The sequence below is a fragment of the Natrix helvetica genome, assembly GCF_964273705.1.
Source record: "Natrix helvetica genome assembly, chromosome: 1".
Classification (NCBI taxonomy): Eukaryota; Metazoa; Chordata; class Lepidosauria; order Squamata; family Natricidae; genus Natrix; species Natrix helvetica.
In genome coordinates this window covers 202,379,139-202,399,873 of record NC_138548.1, presented here as the reverse complement: position 1 = coordinate 202,399,873, position 20,735 = coordinate 202,379,139, and the positions used below count along the sequence as shown (strand labels likewise).

The 20,735-nt window shown below is 43.8% G+C and overlaps 1 protein-coding gene across 1 annotated transcript in view; it reads left to right on the top strand.

The window, feature by feature from the left end:
- Positions 1–3,617: 3,617 nt before the first annotated feature.
- Positions 3,618–20,735, top strand: part of TFE3 (transcription factor binding to IGHM enhancer 3) — a 49,523-nt gene continuing 32,405 nt past the window's right edge. Inside the window, exon 1 of the mRNA XM_081934723.1 lies at positions 3,618–4,005. Within this exon, the coding sequence (XP_081790849.1) occupies positions 3,896–4,005 (110 nt within the window). The 5' untranslated portion in view covers positions 3,618–3,895. The remainder of the gene's footprint in view (positions 4,006–20,735) is intronic.

Below are 20,735 nucleotides of genomic sequence, written 5' to 3'. Positions count from 1 at the left end.
ATCTGTAACCTGCATGTCAATAGTATACAAACTACTTATCGGCATAATAGCAAATAAAATCTATGGGTATCTGAAAAGGAATGATTGATTCCCTATAGAACAAAAAGGATGCTGCCAAAATTTGAGGGGAACAAAGGACCAAACAAAGTGATGGACTGAAAAGTTGATCTTGAAGAATTCAACAACAACAAAAAATTCATTTATGGTTTGGATAGTCTAAAAAATATCTGATTCTGTTACACATAGCTGGTTTGAGAATGGTTCTGAACATTTTGGAATGAGCAGAAACATTTCACAGTTTATGGATACTTGAATGAAGCATTGGCAAATAATGTCCAATGGGAAAAGGTTAGGACAAATTAAAATTAGACATGGAATTTTTCAAAATGATTCATTAACATCTTTATTCTTCGTACTATTGGTGGTGGCACTGACAACAATTTTGAACAAGACCAATTGTGCATGTGACCTGGATAAAAAAAGGAGGAAAAAAAATCACATTTGCCCTATATGGATGACCAAAAATTATTTGAAAAATGAGTGCTGAACTGGATTCCTTGCCGAAAAGCACAAAATAATTCAGCAAAGATAATGGAATGCAATTTGGCGTTGACAAATGTACAGCTATACCCATAAAGGCAGGCAAAATAGTTGAAGATTATGAAATAGCTGAATAATAAAGATTCGATAAAGGCAATAGCACAAGAGAAAGATACAAACGTTTAGGAATTCTGGAAGCTTCTGATTTACTCCAGAACCAAGTCAAAGAAAGTACTTCTGCCAAATATATCAAACAAGTTCAAAGAATTTTGAAATCAAAGCTAAAGGCTGAAAAAGATCATTAAAGCAATCAGAGCAGTCCCCATTATACCATATACAGCAGCAATAGTTGACTGGATCCAGATGAGACCTGATAATTTGAATCAGAAAACAAGAAAACTGAAGACAATCTACAACACTCTGCACCCAAAAAGTGACGATTTGGAATGGAAGAAGAATGGAAGGACCAGAGGATTCCTACAGGTGAAACAAATTGTGTAGGGAAAAAACCATGATTTGCATATTAAGAAAAGTGAGGAATCTGTTGAAGGAAGTCAATCAGAGAAAGCTTCTGAAAATTAGTATAGAAAAGAAACAATCAAAAACCCATTTGTTAATTGGAAGAAGACGCCAATGCGTGTTCAATACTTGAAGGGTATTGAAGGAAAAGCTGATTAAAAACTCCACTTAAGAGTTGAGATCAAGACTGTTAAAGAGAGAAATCGAATGCTTTCTTTTAGCACTCAAGAATAACTTTACGGATAATTGCATGAAAGTAAAAATTCATCATGTAACAAACAATAGTAAATGCCATCTTTGTAGTGATAGGATAACACAATTGACCATTTGATCAGTGGCTGCAGCAAAATTTCACAAACTGATTTTTAGCAGTGTCATGATCATGTTGCTAACTTTATTCATTGGAAAGTTTGTCTATTTCTTCTTCTTCTACTAGAGGGACGGCAGCTCCCATCATGCTTTAAGCCCAAAACACCAGCCTGAAGATGGTGAGTGAGACCTCGCTGAAACGTTGCCAAGACAATTTCAATCTTACATGGGAAAAGACCCAAATTCAACAAGACCAGCATACCTACACGCGTGAAAATGTACAAACACACACACACACACACAGCTGTATGTGTATGTGTGTGTGTGATCCAGCATAACTCTGGAACGCCTCAAGCAATTTCAATCAAACTTGGTACACAGATGACTTACTCTCTGGAGAAAAATACTGTGGGGGTAAGACACCCCTAACACCCCTAGGGGGGTGTATTCTGTTATGATACAGCCTATTGTGCCTTCAAATGGCTTCTACTGTACTGCCATAAAATGATTTATACTGTACAGTGCAGTGCAGTTGCCATGGTAATGACTTCACAGTACTTCACAAGGGGGCTCCCTCTGGTAAGGGGGAAAATCCAATATTAGAAATTACGTTTGGTCCGGACATTTTCGTGTGTAGAGACCACGATTGAAATGAGGAGTGCTTGTTTTCTTGCACTGGCAGGACAAGCCACTACTAGAATATAAACTGAGAGCAAACCCCATTAGTAACATTGATGATCATACCTAGTTTTGCGAATGAAACATCTTCAAGAAAGCAACGAAGCTCAGAGAGCAAGGACTCCTCATGTTGCCAAAAGTTTAGATTTGAATGTAGCATATGAGCTTTCTTTGAATAAAAATGTTGATGAGGATTTACAGCATTCAGCAATCGCTGAGGATGGAGCAAATGTCTTAGAAGAAAAGGTTGAACATAGATGGAGTAGTTAAATGAAAATATCTGCGGACTTGATACATGACATTTTTTAAAAAGCATACGTAGACATGATTCAATGTACGAATCAATGTATACTGTGAGCGGCAGCACCGGTACGATGCTCCATGCGACATCCAACTGCGAGCAGTCAGGAGCAGCTGCAGAAGAAGTCAGGCAGCAGCGCGACAGATGTCGGGGCATGGGAAGCCTGGCAGTGGTGGTCCTAAGGTAAGCGGATAAGACATCTGAAAATAAGACCCAAAAGGCCCAAAAGAAAATCATGTTGGGTCTTATTTTGGGGAAAACATGGTAACCCCAGAGGTGCACAAAACACACCGGAGTATAAAACGTGGGGGAAATTTTCTCCTTTCCTGTATAAATCCGAACCCTCTAAGTTGCAAGGACAGACTTAAACATTAAAGAAGGAACCTTAGGCATAAAAGCTGGCTGGGTGACTTTGAGCCTGTCACTCACTCTCAGCCCAGCTCACCTCAACGGGTTGTTGTTATTTTACTTTAGTTTACTTTATTGTCATTGCACATGGTACAACGGAATTAAATGCTGTCTTCAGCGTATACATTATAACTATAAAAATTAAAACATAAACATGCATCCTTTACTTTCTATAGAATTGGAATTGAAAAACCGATATTGCACTATAGAATTCAATATAGTTACTGCCCTGGGATAGAAGCTGTTTTTCAGCCTATTTGTCCTTGTTTTTATTACCCTGTACCGTCTGCCAGATGGTAATAGTTCAAAAAAAAAGGGTGCCCAGGATGAGATGGATCTTTAAGAATGTTTTGAACTTTCTGAAGGCAGCGGGAGCTATAATGCTCTTCCAAAGAGGGGAGAGGGCAACCAAAGAGGGAAAAGAGGAGGAGGAAGGAGCATTAGATATGATGTTCCTTGAGTTATTTGTAAAAATAATAGACAGTATATCAATCAATAACCGAACCGAACCGGGCATGGCAGTGTTATGCAATAAACTAGGATAAAAGGTGCTTGGATAGTTTGTGGCTCACAGATTGCGATCGCAAGGTGGGGCTAGTTTATGGCTCAGCGTGAATCTAGGTTGATCGGGTTAATGCAGTTATCCGTTTTCGACACGGTCTCCCTTTACTGTACTCAAGGGGTTACCCGCCTCGCTCCTTCTGCGCGGAGCTACGATAAGGAAATAAAGGCGGCAGACTTGGCTTTATCGTTCAAGACAGATTCTGCCCCATGCCTCCCTATCCCTTTCCTAGATGAGTGGGTGGATCCCACTCTGATGTCATTTCCCGTGGAGTTCCCCTCCTCCGCCGACTCCCCCCCCCTTTCTCTTCCCCAGCCGGAAAATGAAGCAATCCTCCGGCTGGATGTTTTCCTCTTGCTTCTTTGGGAGGAAGCGGCGCTGCTACTGATTTATTCTGCGCCTCGCTCCGGAGCGCGCACACACCCTCCCCCGGTCCCTGGCAGCTGCGCCTGGTTCTCTCCGCTTTGCAGAAACGTGTTTTGCACCGAGCTTGGATCCCGACCCGTTTTTGTTCCCGCGAACCGAGTGAGAGTCCCCGATTGCTTTCCGGGAAGCTCCGGTGGAGGTGGGGCGGGGGAATGATGTCCCATGACACGAGCGAGCGGCCCCCCAACCCAGAGCCGCCCCCCGCGACTGTCTACGTGTTAGTGGAGGACCCACGCTCGACGGACGCCCTCCAGCTGCTCAGGTGAGAGGAGAGCCCCTCCTCCCCCTCCCAACTCCCCGGAGTTACTGGAATTGCCGTAGCGGGAATTGGGAGGATTCCGAGAAAGGAGCCGCGCTTAGGCGAGAATCCGCGCGCGAGGCCTCTCTCCTTGCTCGGAATGACAACCTGGGATGGGACCTGGATAATCCGGAGCAGCTTCGTTGGCACGAATGTAAAATGCCTACCCGGAGGAGCTTCTTTCCCTGTTACTTTCTAACAGCCTTCTCAGACCGGAGTTCTCCGGATGAGCCGGGTTTCAATTGCTTTTATCCCGTCCATCAAGAGGATGAGGATGGACATAGGAGTTTTAAGGCAGAAGGAAAGTCCAAACTCTAGCTGGGTTTTTAGACATGTTGATGTTCCGTGGCTTTATTCACTGGAAGGAGGCATAAGAAAGCTGGTTGAAGATGGATGCTTGGAGAAAAGGGTGAAGTGCCGAGCAGAGTGCTCTTGGCAGCCAGGATTTCTGGTTTTCTTTTTTCCCTCCCCTCAACCCCCCCCCTCCAATGGAGAAAAGGGAGGAAAAAGAATTAAACTTAAGTGGTGTGCGCGCCCCACTAATAGTGTGTTTCACGTTGAGTTTATTGGCAGAGTTCCTGACTCCTGAATTTATATTGCTTTACAGTCTAGTTTAAATATTTTACAGAATAGTCTTGACTCTGGTTCAGCTCATCTTGGTTTGGCAGAATAGCCTAGCTTGCACGTGAGAAACCAGCCATCTCTGCCATCAAAACAAGAAAAAGGGAAAGTACTTCTGAGCAGATGCCAAAGTTGTTATTCTCCTCCAACTATTCAGTTTCCTCCTTCCTCCAGTTGCTTGTAATCTTAATAAAATGGAACGTGTAGACAAGAGGAAGACAAAAGCCCCTCTTAGAAGAAAACTGGGGGATAATCCTACCATACATTGTTGCTGAGCTGGGAAATCCAAGCTAGATAGGGATCTAAAAGTTCAGTGTTCGGCTGCTGGTATTTTGCTAGTCCTGTGATTTGAATTTGCAGAAAATCACAATGTATGTTTGTGTGTTTTTGATGGCGGGTGAAATGTCTTAATGATTCAGTTTCCTTCTATTTTGCTGACTGCTCCCCCTGAGATTAGTTTTCACTTCTGTTTTTTCTCTCTCCTTAAATGCTGATCTCAACTTTTTCCTAAGGAAAAGCACAATCGGGTTTAACTGAAGCTCACCTACCAATTGACTTTCAAATTCTTACTTGTTTTTTTTACTTGTTCCCTGGACCAAAAAGTCAGAAACCTAACTCACCCCTATCCCCAAATACACTGCTAATATATTTGAGTTTATGGGGAGAAGTCCTAGTTTAAGGAGATAGTTTAAAAAGCAGCTATAATCAAAACAAATGAGGAGGGCAGAAGTGAAAAATCTCTGTGGACCTCTGCATGTTACTGAATTATTATTTCTAGTACCCCTTGCTATTGCCCATGCTTACTGGGAATTATTGAAGCTATAGTCCTGATGCATTAAAAAGGACACAATTTATTCATTCCCTGTTTAGAAAATCAAAAATATTTGCATTCTATTTTCTGGCTTCCCAATGCTAGAATCAGTTTTTCTGGATAAGCTCATTGGGAACTGTATTGGGAATTATGGCTTTCCTAATATCTGTGCATGTAGGACTACAATCTCTATCATCCTCAATCATCAAAAGCAAACTGATGAATGGGAAATGGAGTTGTAATGGAACACTTCCAGAGCAGATGGCACACAGAGTAAGGATAGCTTGGAATGTGAAAATTCTTGGCTGGCATAAATGACTGGCAGTCTGACCTGGTGAGATTTGACTATTTCTGTGAAAGATTTATTTATTTATTTATTTATTTATTTTCAATATTTCTAGACCGCCCCCTCTCCCCGAAGGGACTTGGGGCGGTGTACAGGTGTGTCATTAAAACGAATACAAAAGACGAATATCCCATACCCTTAAAAACGAATTAAACCTCATACAACTGTACAAAAAGTAAAAATTAAAAATTAAATTAAAAAACAACTAAAAGTATACCCCTCGAAAATTTTAAAAAATGCAGGCTTGAGGGACTAAAATTGGGAATTAGGAATTAGGCCAGGCCGGCTAGATTGAACAGGTGGGTCTTTAGTTTCTTACGGAAGGAGCAGAGGTCGGTGATAGTCCTGATATCTGGGGGGAGGTCATTCCAAAGGGTCGGGCCCATCACAGAGAAGGCCCTACTCCTGGGCGTCGCCCGCTGGCATTGCCTAGTGGACGGCACCCGGAGGAGTCCCTCTCTGTGAGAGCGAATCGGCTGAAGGGATGTATGGGGCAGGATACGATGATGTACAGCCATGTGAGAATAATCTCCACGGCAGCAATTTTCCTATAAAATATGTATAGGACAATATTATGGATTTATTGTAGTACTTATTCTGTCCATTTTCCAACGTATGCCCTTTTTCTTACTTAGAGAATTACAAAAAGGATGCAGGAATTTTGCTGGCTAATTTGGGGTGGAGCTCCATCTGATTTCCCATTCACCTGTTTCAAATTACCTTTATAGAAGAAGTACTATAATAAATCAATAATAATGTCCTATACTTACTTCCCATGAAAATTGTTGCTATGGAAATTATTTCCATACGTCCCATATTATTCCCATTAATCCTTGAGAGAAACCATAATAATAATAATAATAATAGAAGCATGATGTATGAGCTTTTTGTTTGTTTGTGTGTCTTCAGATCAATCTTGAGTCCTGGTATCTAGGATGCAAAAATGGTTGTAGTACAAAAAGAAATTTTTTTTTCTTTTTGTCTTTTATTAGGTTTACATAAGGCACCTGATGGAAAGGGATGAGATGTGGATGGGTGCATTTTATGAAATTTAGAAAGAACAAAAAAACTAAAACATAAATCTTTTTCACTATATGCAGTGGCGTTTTAGAAGGAAGGAAAGCATCAAGGACTTACTTCATCCTGTTCAGAAGCCCCCCCTATACTTATGTAAATCTGACATTAGGACTACAGAGATAGGGTAGTGATCTTTGTGACATGAATCTTTGGTTAGTTTAACTGGTGAGGCTGCAAATAGAAGCTGAGAGTATCTGCATGTAAACTAGGTATTTTACTCCAAAATGTAGCAGGCATAACTATAGTGGTGGTAATGAGAAGGAATTCCTTCCTCCATCATTGGAGGATTCCTGTTGTTATAGAACTCCTCTACAGAGGAGAAAATGCCCTACAGCCTGTTGATCACTTTTTCCACAGTGCTATGGACATAGTTTATAACTGCCATGCTTTAAAAAAAAATCATATCAGAGCAGAGACAAAAAGCTGATTCAAAACAAGCATGTATTTTGTTCAGTTATCCACACCTTATCAGTAGAATATCTTAGCTAGGCACTCAGAATGTACAACTATATCTCTTGTTAAACTGGATTTATTCAGGCCCATGCTTAGGAAAAAGCCTGTTTGATCATGTAAGGACTTTCTTCTGAATAAAGTCTTCCGGGGGACAAAAGTACTGTAATCTCTGATTCTTTATACAACATATACTTCCTTGGAAATCAGTGTCAGCACATTTAGCAAGGACTGGTCTGCTCAGATCCTTTGTAACCTATCTTGCTGCTTAGTGAAGCATGTAAAAATCCAGTTGTATGCTACACCTATAGTACAAGTTAGAAAGCCCTTGAAATTCCCTAACAAAGCAGCTCTAATACATGTTTACTTGGAAGTGAAGTCCGAAGGTTAATGGGCCATTCTCCTGGGAAATACGTCCATGAGCTGACATCATCCGGTTCTGGATTCCGATTCTTATAATTCCCAATTCAGCATGTGTTCTTTTCAGTATTTGGAAGGTATTAAGATATGGATTGTGGATTATTGGCTTTTTTCTAGGCAGATCAAAAAACACTGGAAGAAAGATATCTGATTGGCAGCAATAGATTGTCTAGATGAGGCATTAATATCTGAAATAACTTTTTCTTTTTGGAGACTAATAGGCAGGGAAGGTAGCTTCTTGATAATTTGAGGGTGGTGTGCAGATATTTTGTTTGTAATTCTCCAAGCCTCCCCCCACCCTTAAAAATTAATTTTAAGAGTGTGTGTAACAATATTGTTAATACTATTGGGTGTATATTTTTTCTCCCGGCAATTCGTTGGTTATAATTGAATAGTAATAATTTCCAGCCAGCATATGCAAAAGATTAGTATCCCAGTCTTGGGCGATTATAGGTTAAGAAGCCACTCTGTAATATTAACAGCCATCATAATCAGAGGCTTCTCCTTCTCAAGGTCACATTATTTGAAGTCTTGCCTCTTCTGGATTTTGCATCTCAGATATGTAACTTGTGTCTCTACTAAAGAGCGCGCGTGGAAAATCCATTTCTCTCCCTCCCTCCGCAAGAAAAGAATGATAGCTGGGAATTCTGGCGCGGCTCCTTTAAAACTGACCGTTCAATGGCAAGAGGAAGGGGTTTGGCGAGCCGAAAGTGAGGCTCCGGGTTGCCCCCTAGTGGCAAACAGGCGCCTCGGAATAGCTTCTGCTCCTGTCTCCAAGCGAGTAATTTCTCCACGGGCAGGCTATTAATAGCTCCAAAACAAGGGCGCGTTTGTAGATGCGCAGCGAGGATTTGTGTTTTCTTGCGCGAATCAACACACCGAGAAAGGAGGCGGAGCCACTGCCTGCTTTGCAGGGACGCGGCTTCGAAGGTCCGGCGGAGCGGCGAGTGCAAAAAAAAAAAAAAATCCGCCGGCTGCTTTTGCTCTCCATGCGTTCAGCGATGCCGGTGTTTTGAAAGGCTTCTCCGATCTGCCCCTTACCAGGAAATGTAACAAGCACTTTGCAGAGGCCTAAAAGCGGGGCAGGAAGTCGGAGGCGCGCCGGGATCGCGCAGAGCGAGGATCGCGAAAAGTGGGGGGGGGGGGATCGCCAAACTTTGCCGGCCCTCATGCCCCACCGCTTGCGACGGGCCGTTTCTGTGGCGCAGTCCGAGGCAGAGGCAGGGCTGGGGAAAGAGTTCGGCTGGAGAGGAGGAGGTGAGCGAATTCCGGGCCTTATCTTGGTTCTCACGGTTTTAGGAAACTCTCTCTCCCCCCCCCAACCCGCGCCCCACATCCCGTCGTTATCCGCTCCCTTGAGACAAAACGAGGAAATTCCGTATTTTAGGAAATCGCGGGTGAGTTTTCCCCCCCTTTTCCCTCCGAAATCTTGGGCGTTAACAATCTTGGAGGAAGAAGTAACGAAACACAAACCTCAGTTTCTCAATTCCCCGTTCCCGGATGCCTAAACTTAGATGAAACGATCTCAAGGACACAGCGTGGCATTTGATAGAAACGGTTGTTTGGTTGGTTCCTTTGCACGGGGTTTTGTTTTAATTTGTGCAGTACAACTGCCTTTAAAGCTGCTTCGAAATAAACCTGTTTTCATTCGGGATGGTTCGCTTGTGAAGCCGATGAGCCCAAGATCGCGCGGGGCGGTTCAGCGTCTTCTCTCTTCCATCAGTCGATCCCTTGAAAGTGGACAGAAGGAAATTTGCTATTTTCAAGAATCTGTTGTCGCTCCTGTGTTGATTGGTAATTTTGCTGGGGAGCTAATTCGAAGTTCAAATGTAAATTCCTACGAAGTGAATTTCATAGGGCTTACTTCTGACTACATGGGTTGAACTGTAACTTGCTTTACCCCTCCTCCTCCAAATTCAAGAATAACTTTACCCTCCCCTTCAATAATATGGAGAAAGTGATAAAACAAACTTTGTTCTAATGTCTTGTAGATCTGTTGGGGTTTCAGTAATTTTCCATACGCACCCAAGGTGGGGATGTTGGGGTTTGAATTTCAACATGCTTTTGGGAAGGTTGCCGAACTGATTTAAGTATGTGTCATTAAGTTGGCATCGCTTCTTAGGCACCCCACAGATTTTCTCCAGAAGGAAATGAAATTATTGCAAGTATATGTAGACTCTGTACAGTATGGAAAACATTTCAGTTGCTCCAAAGTGCTGTATATTAATAATCTTTTTTTCATGTTGAGCAATTCTGTAACCATCTGATTGATTGGCTGTACAGTATACTATTGACATAAATGAGATGAGTTTGCTTCTGGCAGGGTTGATATGGATCTATGTACAACTTTGCAGTATAAAAGCAGTTAGTTTTGGTGAGAAAAGCAAATTCCTATTAAGGACAGTGTTAAAGCCATTGCTTATTTACGACTGAGCTCATGAAGATTTCAATTTTGATTTTCCAGTTCATATATTTATTTATTGCAAACATTTATATAGCCACCATCTTCTAACCAACTCTGGGAGGCTCCCTATCATAGACATCTGACAACTTGCCCATTTTAATGGGAGACTAGACTTTTCAATTAAATCAAAAAAGCAATTCAAGTGAGGAGTCTTCCGAAGTGGAACGTGAAGAGACTTTTTATTCACCAAGTTCTGTGCAGTGTTGTTGTTTCTTACTTCAAGGCAGAAGATAATCAGACGGATATCTTTGTTTTAAGGATAAACTTTTGCAGAGTGGGAGTTATCTGTTTTGCACATCTTTGATCAGATCTACTATGACTTGTGGATTAGTGAGTCTCTAATTGTTGAGTGAACCTGAGAGAGTTCATAATTGTGTTTGGAAGGGCAATGGTAAATGCTGCCTATATAACTAGGATAACTGCCTGGAGTTTTATGAAGTGCTTTTTAAAAAAATATTGGAATGTGATTACTGTGTTTCAGGACAGGATTAAGTTTCTATTCATACATGCAGTCCTTGGACAGAAACTCACTGAAAACAGGCAATATTTGGAATATATAAATATGGAGAAGTCTATCTATGTTTTGTTTTATTTTCCATTTTATTGCTTTATAAAATTTAAAGAATATGAAAGTTGGATTGCAAAAATAGAAGAACTAGGTGCAGGTAATAGGCAGATCAATGACAAATCTAAATGAGCAAAACCACAAGATCATTGAAAGTTTATGATATTACAAGATTCTTGATACCCATTTCATATTGCTGAATTTTGAGCTGAAATGCTTGGTTAACGCAGCTAAAAAAATGAAGGAAAGGTTGTAGATCGCAAACAAAGTATGAACTCTATGTGGAAATTGCAATTCAAATTAAAACACAAAGTCTACAACCAAAATTTTCTGTAGGTGGAATTGTAATCTAAGAATGATTTCTAATTAGAATTAAATTCTTTGTCAGATTTCCTTTTTAAATACAAAGGTATTTTAGATATTGATGCATAGCCCTACAATTTATTTATGTTTATTCATAACTCACCTTTATTATTGGTATAAATAGCTTCAGGCAGTGAACATACCTAATACTCTTTCCTCCTTATCTTTTCCCCACAATAATAACCTGATGAGGTGAATTGGGCTGAGAGAGAGAGTGACTGGTCCAAAGTTACCCAGTGGGCTTTCATATCTTAAAGCAGGACTAGAACTCACCATCTCCTGGTGATTGGCCCAAAGTCACCCAGCTGGCTTTCATGTCTGAAGCAAGACTAGAACACCCAATCTCCTGGTTTCTTGTCTGGTGTTTTAACCACTAGAGTAGATCAAGCTAGCTGTCAGTTTAACTATTTAGTTATATGGCTCTTCAATTTAATTAGCCATTCTTCCAGAGAATGGATCCAATAAAAGGATCTACATACTGGATATATTTTCAAGTAATTATATGAAACGCATATTACTTCTCTTTTAAAATGCTGTTCATTTAGGAACAGCTTAAATTGATTGAAGTAACTTAATTGATCCTTGGGACCATGATAATATAAATATCATATAATAAAAAAGTGTTCATGGAGGCTTAAGAAAGCCACGTATGTAATGTTCCTTACATTTGTATTAATGTATTTGGGAGAGAGAATGAATGAATTATTGAATTGTTCTTAAGTTATACCAACTCTCTAGGAAGTCTCAGTATATGAAATATTCATGAAACTCACTCAGACCAAAACCTGATCCTATTCTACAGGCAGGCTTCGTGGCCTTTGTATCAGAGGTATGACATTAATGGCCAATGCTAAAAGAGGTGGCAGCTGTGGCTCTGAAGGCCTTTGCACAAACTCCATCCTGGGCCTCAATTATGACCATTCTTAGATCCCCAGCATGGTCACTCATGCCTTGATCATTTCTTGGTGGGTTGTTACAAGGGCTGCCATGAAGACAATAATTGCTGGTCCACAAGGCAAGATTCTGAGTACAAGTAGTCCTCAACGTACGGCCACAGTTGAGTGAGTTTTGCCCCATTCTGCGACTTTTCTTGCCAGAGTTGTTAAGTGAATCCATGCACTTGTTAAGTTGGCGACACGGTTGTTAAGTACATCTGGTTTCCCACTGACTTTGCTTGACAGAAGGTTGTAAGAAAGGGGATCACACCACCACAAGACAATGCAACCATCACAAATGTGAAACAGTTGCCAAACATCCGCATGTAAATGATGTGACGGTGGGAATGCTGCAATGGTCGTAAGTGTGAAAAATGGTCTTGTCACTTCTTTCAGTGTCGTTGTAACGTTGAACGGTCATTAAGTGAACTGTTGTAAGTTGAGACTACCTGTAGTTAATAACGCATCTCATTTTGCTTGGATAACACTTCTATGCTAACATGCTTCTATGTTAACAACCGCTGGTGTAACAATGTTACAGTACTAAAGAAATTTTCCGACCTGGACTTAAAGACACTATTCATTACTTGCAAGCCCTTTTATGCTCCATGAGAGTTTTCTTCATTCATCTTGGTTGGTGCTTATATACCCGTGATGGCGAACCTGGCCAGCTGACTTCAGCCTTCTTTTGAGGCCCTTTTTCACCCTCCGGAGGCTTCCTTGAAACCTCTGGAGCGCAAAAAAAAAGGCCCTACAGGCAAACCGGAATTTCAGGAATGGACTTCTGGTTTGCTCATAGGGCCGTTTTTCGCGCTTCAGAGGCTCCAAGAGGCTTCCTTGAAGGCTCCGGAGGGCAAAAACCGGCCCTATGAACAAACCAGAAGTCGTTTCCTGAATTTCCGGTTTGCCCGTAAGGGCGGTTTTCACCCTTTGGAGCCTTCAGGGAAGCCTCCTGAAGGCTCAGGAGCTCGAAAATTGGCCCTACGGACAAACTGGAAATCACCATTCCCGAACTTCCAGATTCCCCATAGGGCTGTTGTTTGCCCTCCGGGAAGCTCCTAAAGCCTCCGGAGGGCGTCCGAGGGTTGAGGGCTCCCCAGGCTCCTAGAGGGCAAAAAAAAACTGTGCCAAAAGTGGGGGGGCACCGGTCACATGCGCATGCGCAGGGGGGGCGCACGTGCAAGTGGGAGGAGTCATGCGTGTGTGCTCACTGGATCGCACGCATAGCATTATGGGTGTGGCATGCCCGCGCACGACCCACCTGCGCTCCCCCTGCTTTTGGCACAGGAGCCAAAAAAGGTTAGCCATCACTGGTAAACCAACCCATGCTTACATAAACAGTATGTTGCAAATCCTAGCTGACCAAATTCTGTGTACACAATAGAAATATTCAGACCCCCTTCTCATTGTTTTAGGCCAGGGGTGTCAAACTCGATTTCATTTAGAGCCGCATCAGGGTTGTGTTTGACCTCCAGGGGGGGCATGGCCAGGTTGGGAGTGGCCAGCTTGATGTCACTTGTGTTGGGGGTGCCTGTGTTGGCTTGAGCTCTCTGCCAGCGAAAACAGCCTCCTGCAAACCCTCTGCCACCAAAAATTGCACTCAAGAGGGCCACTCCTTTTTCTCTTGCAGAGGCACCGAAAACTCCTTCACAGTTTTCAGGGTGAGGCAGATCTAAGCACTCTGATCTGGCCCCCAGGCCTTGAGTTTGACACCCTGTGATTTTAACAGTGCTAATCTAAGACAAGAACTGACCAGCTACATTCAACATGGCAGCTGTCTCACTAGAGGCGAAAACATTTTTGACCACTGTGCTACTCCATGTTAAAAAAAAATGCTTATTGCTGTCTAGCAAGAGCATCTGTGAGCCTCTCTGATCATTGTACGATCCACCTTGTACCTGCCTATAAAATCTGTGGTCAAAACAGTGTAGTCTTGGACTAAGGGGACAAAGTTAGAATCACAGTCTGCTTTGATTGCGCAGACTGGAGTGTTTTTGAAACTGCTTCCACAAACTTGGATGAACTCACTGATACTGTGACATCATATGTTGGTTTTTGTGAGGACATGTGTGTACCGACCAAGAGCTTGCGCATATATAGTAATAATAAACCTTGGTTCACAGCTGCGCTCAAGCAGCTACGTTGTGCCAAAGAGGAAGCGTACAGGAAAGGAGATAGGATGTTGTACAATCAGGTCAGGAATGTATTAACAAGGGTAATATGGGAAGCAAAGAGAGGCTACTCTGAAAATCTGAGGAATCGGTTCTCAGCTAAAGAACCAGCAAATGTGTGGAGAAGCCTGAAGAATATCATTGATTATAGTAGACATCCCTCCCTTACTGAAGAAACTCGACAACTGGCAGGTGACCTGAATGTATTCTGCTGCAGGTTTGAGAGGACATCATTGTCAGCTCTCGCTACGTTCCCTATCTCATAAAAAAGCAACAATAATCAAATCTACCCCTATCTCCATCCCACTGAGCTTCCCTTCTCTGGTGATCTTAGAAAAAGGTGTGTGTGGGCTATTTCATAGACAAATGATTGGAAAAGCACCAGGCCTAGACAGAATAACTCCTCCTTGTTTGAAAGCTTGTGCTGATCAATTGGCTCCCATCTTCACCCGCATTTTTAATAAATCACCGGAGATGTGTTATGTTCCTTCTTGCTTTAAACACTCTACTATCATCCTGGTTCCCCCCCCAAAAAATAGCCTTCAAGGAGCTGAATGACTACAGACCGGTTGCTCTGACATCTGTAGTTATGAAGGCCTTTGAAAGGTTAGTGCTGGCCTACCTAAAAATTATCACGGGTCCCTTGTTAGACCCCTTGCAGTTTACCTACCATGCAAACAGATTGGCAGATGATGCTGTCAATATGGCACTGCACTACAACTTGCAACTTTTTGAATCCCCAGGGAATCCCCCTTTTGTTGACTTCGGTTTGGCGTTCAGTACCATCATTCCAGAAATTCTTCACTCTAAACTGATTCAGCTAGCTGTGCCTGTCCATACTTGTAGCTGGATTATAAGCTTTTTGACTGTTAAGAAGCAACAGGTGAAGCTAGGGAAAATCTCATCAAGTATCTTAGGGCTGTGTGCTCTCTCCATTACTCTTCCCTCTATATACCAATGACTGCATCTCTAAGGATCCCTCTGTTAAAAGTACTGAAGTTTGCAGATAATACATTCATTGGTCTCATTCAAGACAGTGATGAGTCTGCATATAGACAGGAGGTTGAACAAATGGCCCTGCGGTGCACGAGGAACAATCTGAAGCGTAACATGCTTAAAACTGTAAAGATGAGAGCAGATTTTAGGAGGAGCACACTTATTCTACCACCTCTGTCTACATTAGACAGCACAGTATCAACAGTAGAGTCCTTCAAGATTTTGGGCCCTATAATCTCCCAGGATTTGAAAGGGATGCCTAACATTAGAACCATCCTTTAAAAAGGGACAACAAAGAATGTTCTTCCTGCGTCAACTCAGAAAGTTCAGACTACCCCATGAGCTGTTGATACTGTTCTACAGAGAAATTATTGAGAAATTATTGAGGCAGTCTACAACGGTCTGGTTTGGTACAGCAATTCAACAGGACAGGTACAGTGGATAGGACTGCGGAAAAAAATAATTGAAATCAGCCTGCCTTCCATAGTGGCTCTATATATTGCATGGATCAGAAGGAGGGCTGAGAAAATACCTTCAGACCCCTCGCATCCTGGATATAAATTGTTTCAACTCCTCCCCTCAGGACGCCACTACAGAACTTTGCATGCCGAACAACTAGATACAGAGACAGGTCCCCCTCACCCCCCACCCCTCGTGCCATCACTCTGCTGAACACCTAATTTCCACTGTACTGTCTTTGTCTAAGCTAATTTACTCATGTAGTATGGCTGTAGTATTATTATCATCCATCTCATTTTCTTTACTGCCTCCTCTTATTGGTATCATTATTATGATTATTATTACTCTGTTATTTTGCATGTACACTGAGAACTCCTGCACTGGAGACAAATTCCTTTTGCGTCTAATCACACTTGGCCAAATAAAGCTCTGCTCTGCTCTCCTCTGCTCTCTTCTTCCTCTCCTCTCCTCTCTTATCCTCTCCTCTCCTCCCCTCCTTGCACTGGTTACTGGTTACTCATTGGCTTCCAGATGCAATTCAAGATCTTTAGGCTTACCTTCTGTAAGGAAGGGAGGGCCCTTTTGGTCCCCACTTGAAAGAGTGTTACTGCTAGGGATACCATTTTCCATTGCTATGCTCTCTCCGCCGACAGGCCATTTGCCCATGGGGGTCAGATATGGGCAGTTCTGTTGCTAAACACGGTGGTTGTTAAATGAATCCTGCCTGATTTTGCAATCTTTTTCCCCACAGTTGTTAAGCGAATCACTGCAGTTGTTAAGTGAATCATATGCTTGTTAAGCAGATCTGGCTTCCCCCATTGATTTGGCTTGGCAGAAGCTGGCTGAGAAGATGGCAGTGATTACATGACTCTGGACCTGGCAGGCATTGTAAATACGTGTGCCAGTTGTCAAGTGCCCAAGTAACATGACCATAAATTGTAAGTCCCTTTTTTTCAGCGCTGTTGTAAGCTCAAAGAGTTGCTAAACAAATGTTTGTAAGTCATGGACTACATGTATATGTATAGTTTGACTAATGTAGACGTTGAGATTCTAAAACAGTGTTGGGGAATCTTTTCAGCACCGAGTGCCAAAACAGGAGCGCACTCTCTCAAACAATCATCTTTGTTGCCCTTCTCGGCACTCTTTCGATGGCGACCGTGTGGCATGCCAGAAGTGGCACACAGACCCATCTCTCTGGGCATGTGAGCCGTTGCCCATTGCTCTTCCGGGTTCCGACGCACCGGCCAGCTGATCTTCACGCATGTGGGAGCACCGGAAACCAGAAGAGCAGTCGCCCAGTGCGCATGCGCACGCCGGGAAGATAATCTTCCGGTTTCCGGCGTCCACATGCGCATTGGCCACCAGAGAGATGGCTCTGTGTGCCGTTTCCGGTACGCATGCCATAGGTTTGCCATCACAGCTGTAGAAAGAGTGCAGAGAAGAGCAACAAAGATGATTAGGGGACTGGAGCAGGGACGTGCGGTCAGGGGAGGCAAGGGAGGCAGAGCCTCACCTCTCTTCATGAAATAATAGTATATAATATTATATACTATATATATATAATATAATATTATAATATTATATACATCCGTCCGGCCGTGCCTGGGAGCTGCGGAGGCAGAAATGTTGTCGGTGCTCCCGGATGACGAAGGCACGAAAGTGACAGTCGCGCGAAAGCGACAGGAGCGCGCGAAATCCAGCAGAGGCAGGAAGGCTCTCGTAGTTCCCCAGTCGCTTTCGTGCCTTCGTCATCCGGGAGCGCCGACAACATTTCTGCCTCCACAAGCTCCCGGGTGCAGCCGGCCGGAGGTACCCAGAATGGCGCCGAGGCAGTCTGGCGGGCGAGCGACCGAGGATCAGGCTGCCTCGCTTGCTCTTTCGTCCGCCTGGACCGCCTCGGCGTCGCTGTGGCTACATTCGTCCGGCCGCGCGCGGGAGCTGCGGAGGCAGAAATGTTGTCGGCGCTCCCGGATGACGAAGGCACGAAAGTGACAGTCGCGCGAAAGCGACAGTAGCGCGCAAAATCCAGCAGAGGCAGGAAGGTTCTTGTCGTTCCCCAGTCGCTTTCGTGCCTTCGTCATCCGGGAGCGCCGACAACATTTCTGCCTCCGCAGCTCCTGGGCGCAGCCAGACGGATGTAGCCACAGCGATGCCGAGGCGGTCCGGGCGGACGAAAGAGCGAGCGAGGCAGCCTGATCCTTGGTCGCTCGCCCGCCGGACTGCCTCGGCGCCATTCTGGCTACCTCCGTCCGGCCGCGCCCGGGAGCTGCAGAGGCAGAAATGTTGTCGGCAGTCCCGGATGACGAAGGCACGAAAGCGACTGGGGAACGACGAGAACCTTCCTGCCTCTGCTGGATTTTGCGCGCTCCTCACAACTGCAATATGCAGTCGCGAGGAGCGGGCAAAGTCCAGCAGAGGCAGGAAGGTTCTCATCGTTCCCCTACTGCAATGCTCTCTACATGGGGCTCCCCTTGAGGTGCGCCCGGAGACTTCAGTTGTTCCAGAATGCAGCCGTGCGGGTAATTATGGGGAGAACAAGGTTCTCCCATATAACACCTCTCCTGCGCGAGCTGCACTGGCTTCCTGTGGCCTACCGGGTGCGCTTCAAGGTGTTAGTCACCATCTTTAAAGCGCTCCATGGCACAGGGCCTAGTTACCTGCGGGATCGCGTCCTGCCCCACACATCCCTGCGACCTATTCGCTCGCACAGAGAGGGACTTCTCCGGGTGCCGTCCTCCAGAGAGTGTCAGAGGGCGGCGCCCAGGAGTAGGGCCTTCTCTGTGATGGGCCCTACCCTTTGGAATGACCTCCCCCCAGACATTAGGACAACAACTGACCTCCGCTCCTTCCGTATGAAATTGAAGACCCACCTGTTCCGACTAGCCGGCCTGGCTTAAATTTAGAGCTTCTCCACCTCTTGGGCATTTTTAATTGTTAATTTTAATTTTTAAATTTTAACTGTCATTGGGATTTTAATTGTTTCAAAGTACTGTAATTTATTTATTTATTTTCTACCTCCTCCATATTATATTGTTGTGATTGTTGCTATTGTACGTCGCCCCGAGTCCCTGGGGGGAGAGGGGGCGACTAAGAAGTCAAATTAAATAAATAAATAAATAAATAGTCGCTTTCGAGGACTGCGGAGCGCAAGCCGGCGGAGCACGCTCAGGAAGACGGGGAATGGGATCACGTGTGCTGGAGGCTGAGGCAGCCTGAGCCTCCAGCACACGTGGTCCCATTCCCTGCCTTCCTGATGACGTCACCAGCCTCACCAGCCATAAACCTCACCGCACGTCACTGGACTGGAGACTAAAACATATGAAGAATGGTTGCAGGAACTGCGTATGTTTAGCTTAAGAGAAAGAAGGACTAGGGGAGACATGATAGCAGTGTTCCAATATCTCAGGGGTTGCCACAAAGAAGAGGGAGTCACACTATTTTCCAAGGCACCTGAAGGCATGGAAACTAATCAAGGAGAGAAGCAACCTAGAACTAAGGAGAAATTTCCTGACAGTTAGAACAAATGATCAGTGGAACAACTTGCCTTCAGAAGTTGTGAATGCCCCAACACTGGAAGTTTTAAAGAAGAGATTGGACAACTATTTGTCTGAAATGGTTGTAGGGTTTCCTGTCTGAGCAGGGGGCTCCTTCCAACTCTGTTATTCTGCTCCCATGATACTTTTAGGGAGTACACTGTCACAACAAACTGGAAGTGATGCCATATTTACAGCTAAGAAAGAGGCCACCAAGGTCTCTTCCCAATAAATCAGTCATCATTCTCTTACATTAGCAAATGGACATTTTTGCATTTTTTAATTCACTGAGCATGACTTTGTCGTCTTTGAGGTCTTCCCTATAGCTCTGGTAATCTATGTTCTGCTAGTCTTCGAGTCAGCAGAAAAAGATGACAGCCTAACTTGCGTTGCTCCGATGGTTGAATTCTATTCTGCCTCTGTAATGAATCAGTTTGTGCTGCTGCCTTTACAATTTTACTGCAGGACAATTTAAGGGCAGCAGGTTGGTGGATTTCTGCAGCTTTGTTCATCTCCTCCCTAATATCATTTGTTGGAAAACCAACAAACTCAGATGAAATGCTGTAGCACTGACATTTTAGTCAAGATAGGATCATCACAATAATTCTTTGGTGAGGTTAATGTATATAATCTAGCTGATAGGTTTGAAAGGATCAGTTGTTAAATCCCTGAAAATGAATGACAGTCTCGTGAACAGATGTGATAAATCAGAAAGTGAGTAGATTACTAGCTGTATAGAATGATATACAGGTGGGTAATCGGAGAGCCAATTATCTTGCCTATCCGGGAGAACAAAGCTTCAGGTTGTCTTTATATGTACAATGATGTGCAATTTTAGTTGCTGGTCTTGTTGTTGTTAGTTGCGAAGTCATGTCCGATCCATCATGGACAATGTTCCTCCAGTCCTTCCTGTCCTCTACCATCCTCTGGAGTCCATTTAAGCTCACGCCTACTGCTTCAGTGACTCCCGAACTCATCCAGCCACCTCATCCTCTGTCATCCTCTTCTTCTTTTGCCCTCAATCTTTCCCAGCATTAGGCTCTCCTCCAGTGAGTCCTTCCTTCTCATTAGGTCATCTTCAGGATCTGGCCTTCTAGAGAGCAGTCAGGATTGATCTCCTCTAGGACTGACCGGTTTGATCCCCTTGCAGTCCAAGGGACTCTCAGGGGTCTTCTCCAGTGCCATAGTTCAAAGGTCTCAATTCTTTGGTGCTCAGCCTTTCTTATGGTCCAACCTTCACAGCCATACATTGCAACTGGAAAAACCATAGCCTTGACTATGCACACTTTTGTTGGCAGGGCGACGTCTCTGCTTTTTAGTATGCTGTCTAGATTTGCCATAGCTTTCTCCTGGTCTCCTACCTAAATCTATTTGTAAGAGCCCCAGTAATTCTAGGATCCCTGCTGGTGGCAGACTTTCTGCCTTTGACACCCCTCTTCAAGGGAATGTCAAGAATTTCCCGGGATCTACTTGTCTGGAGATC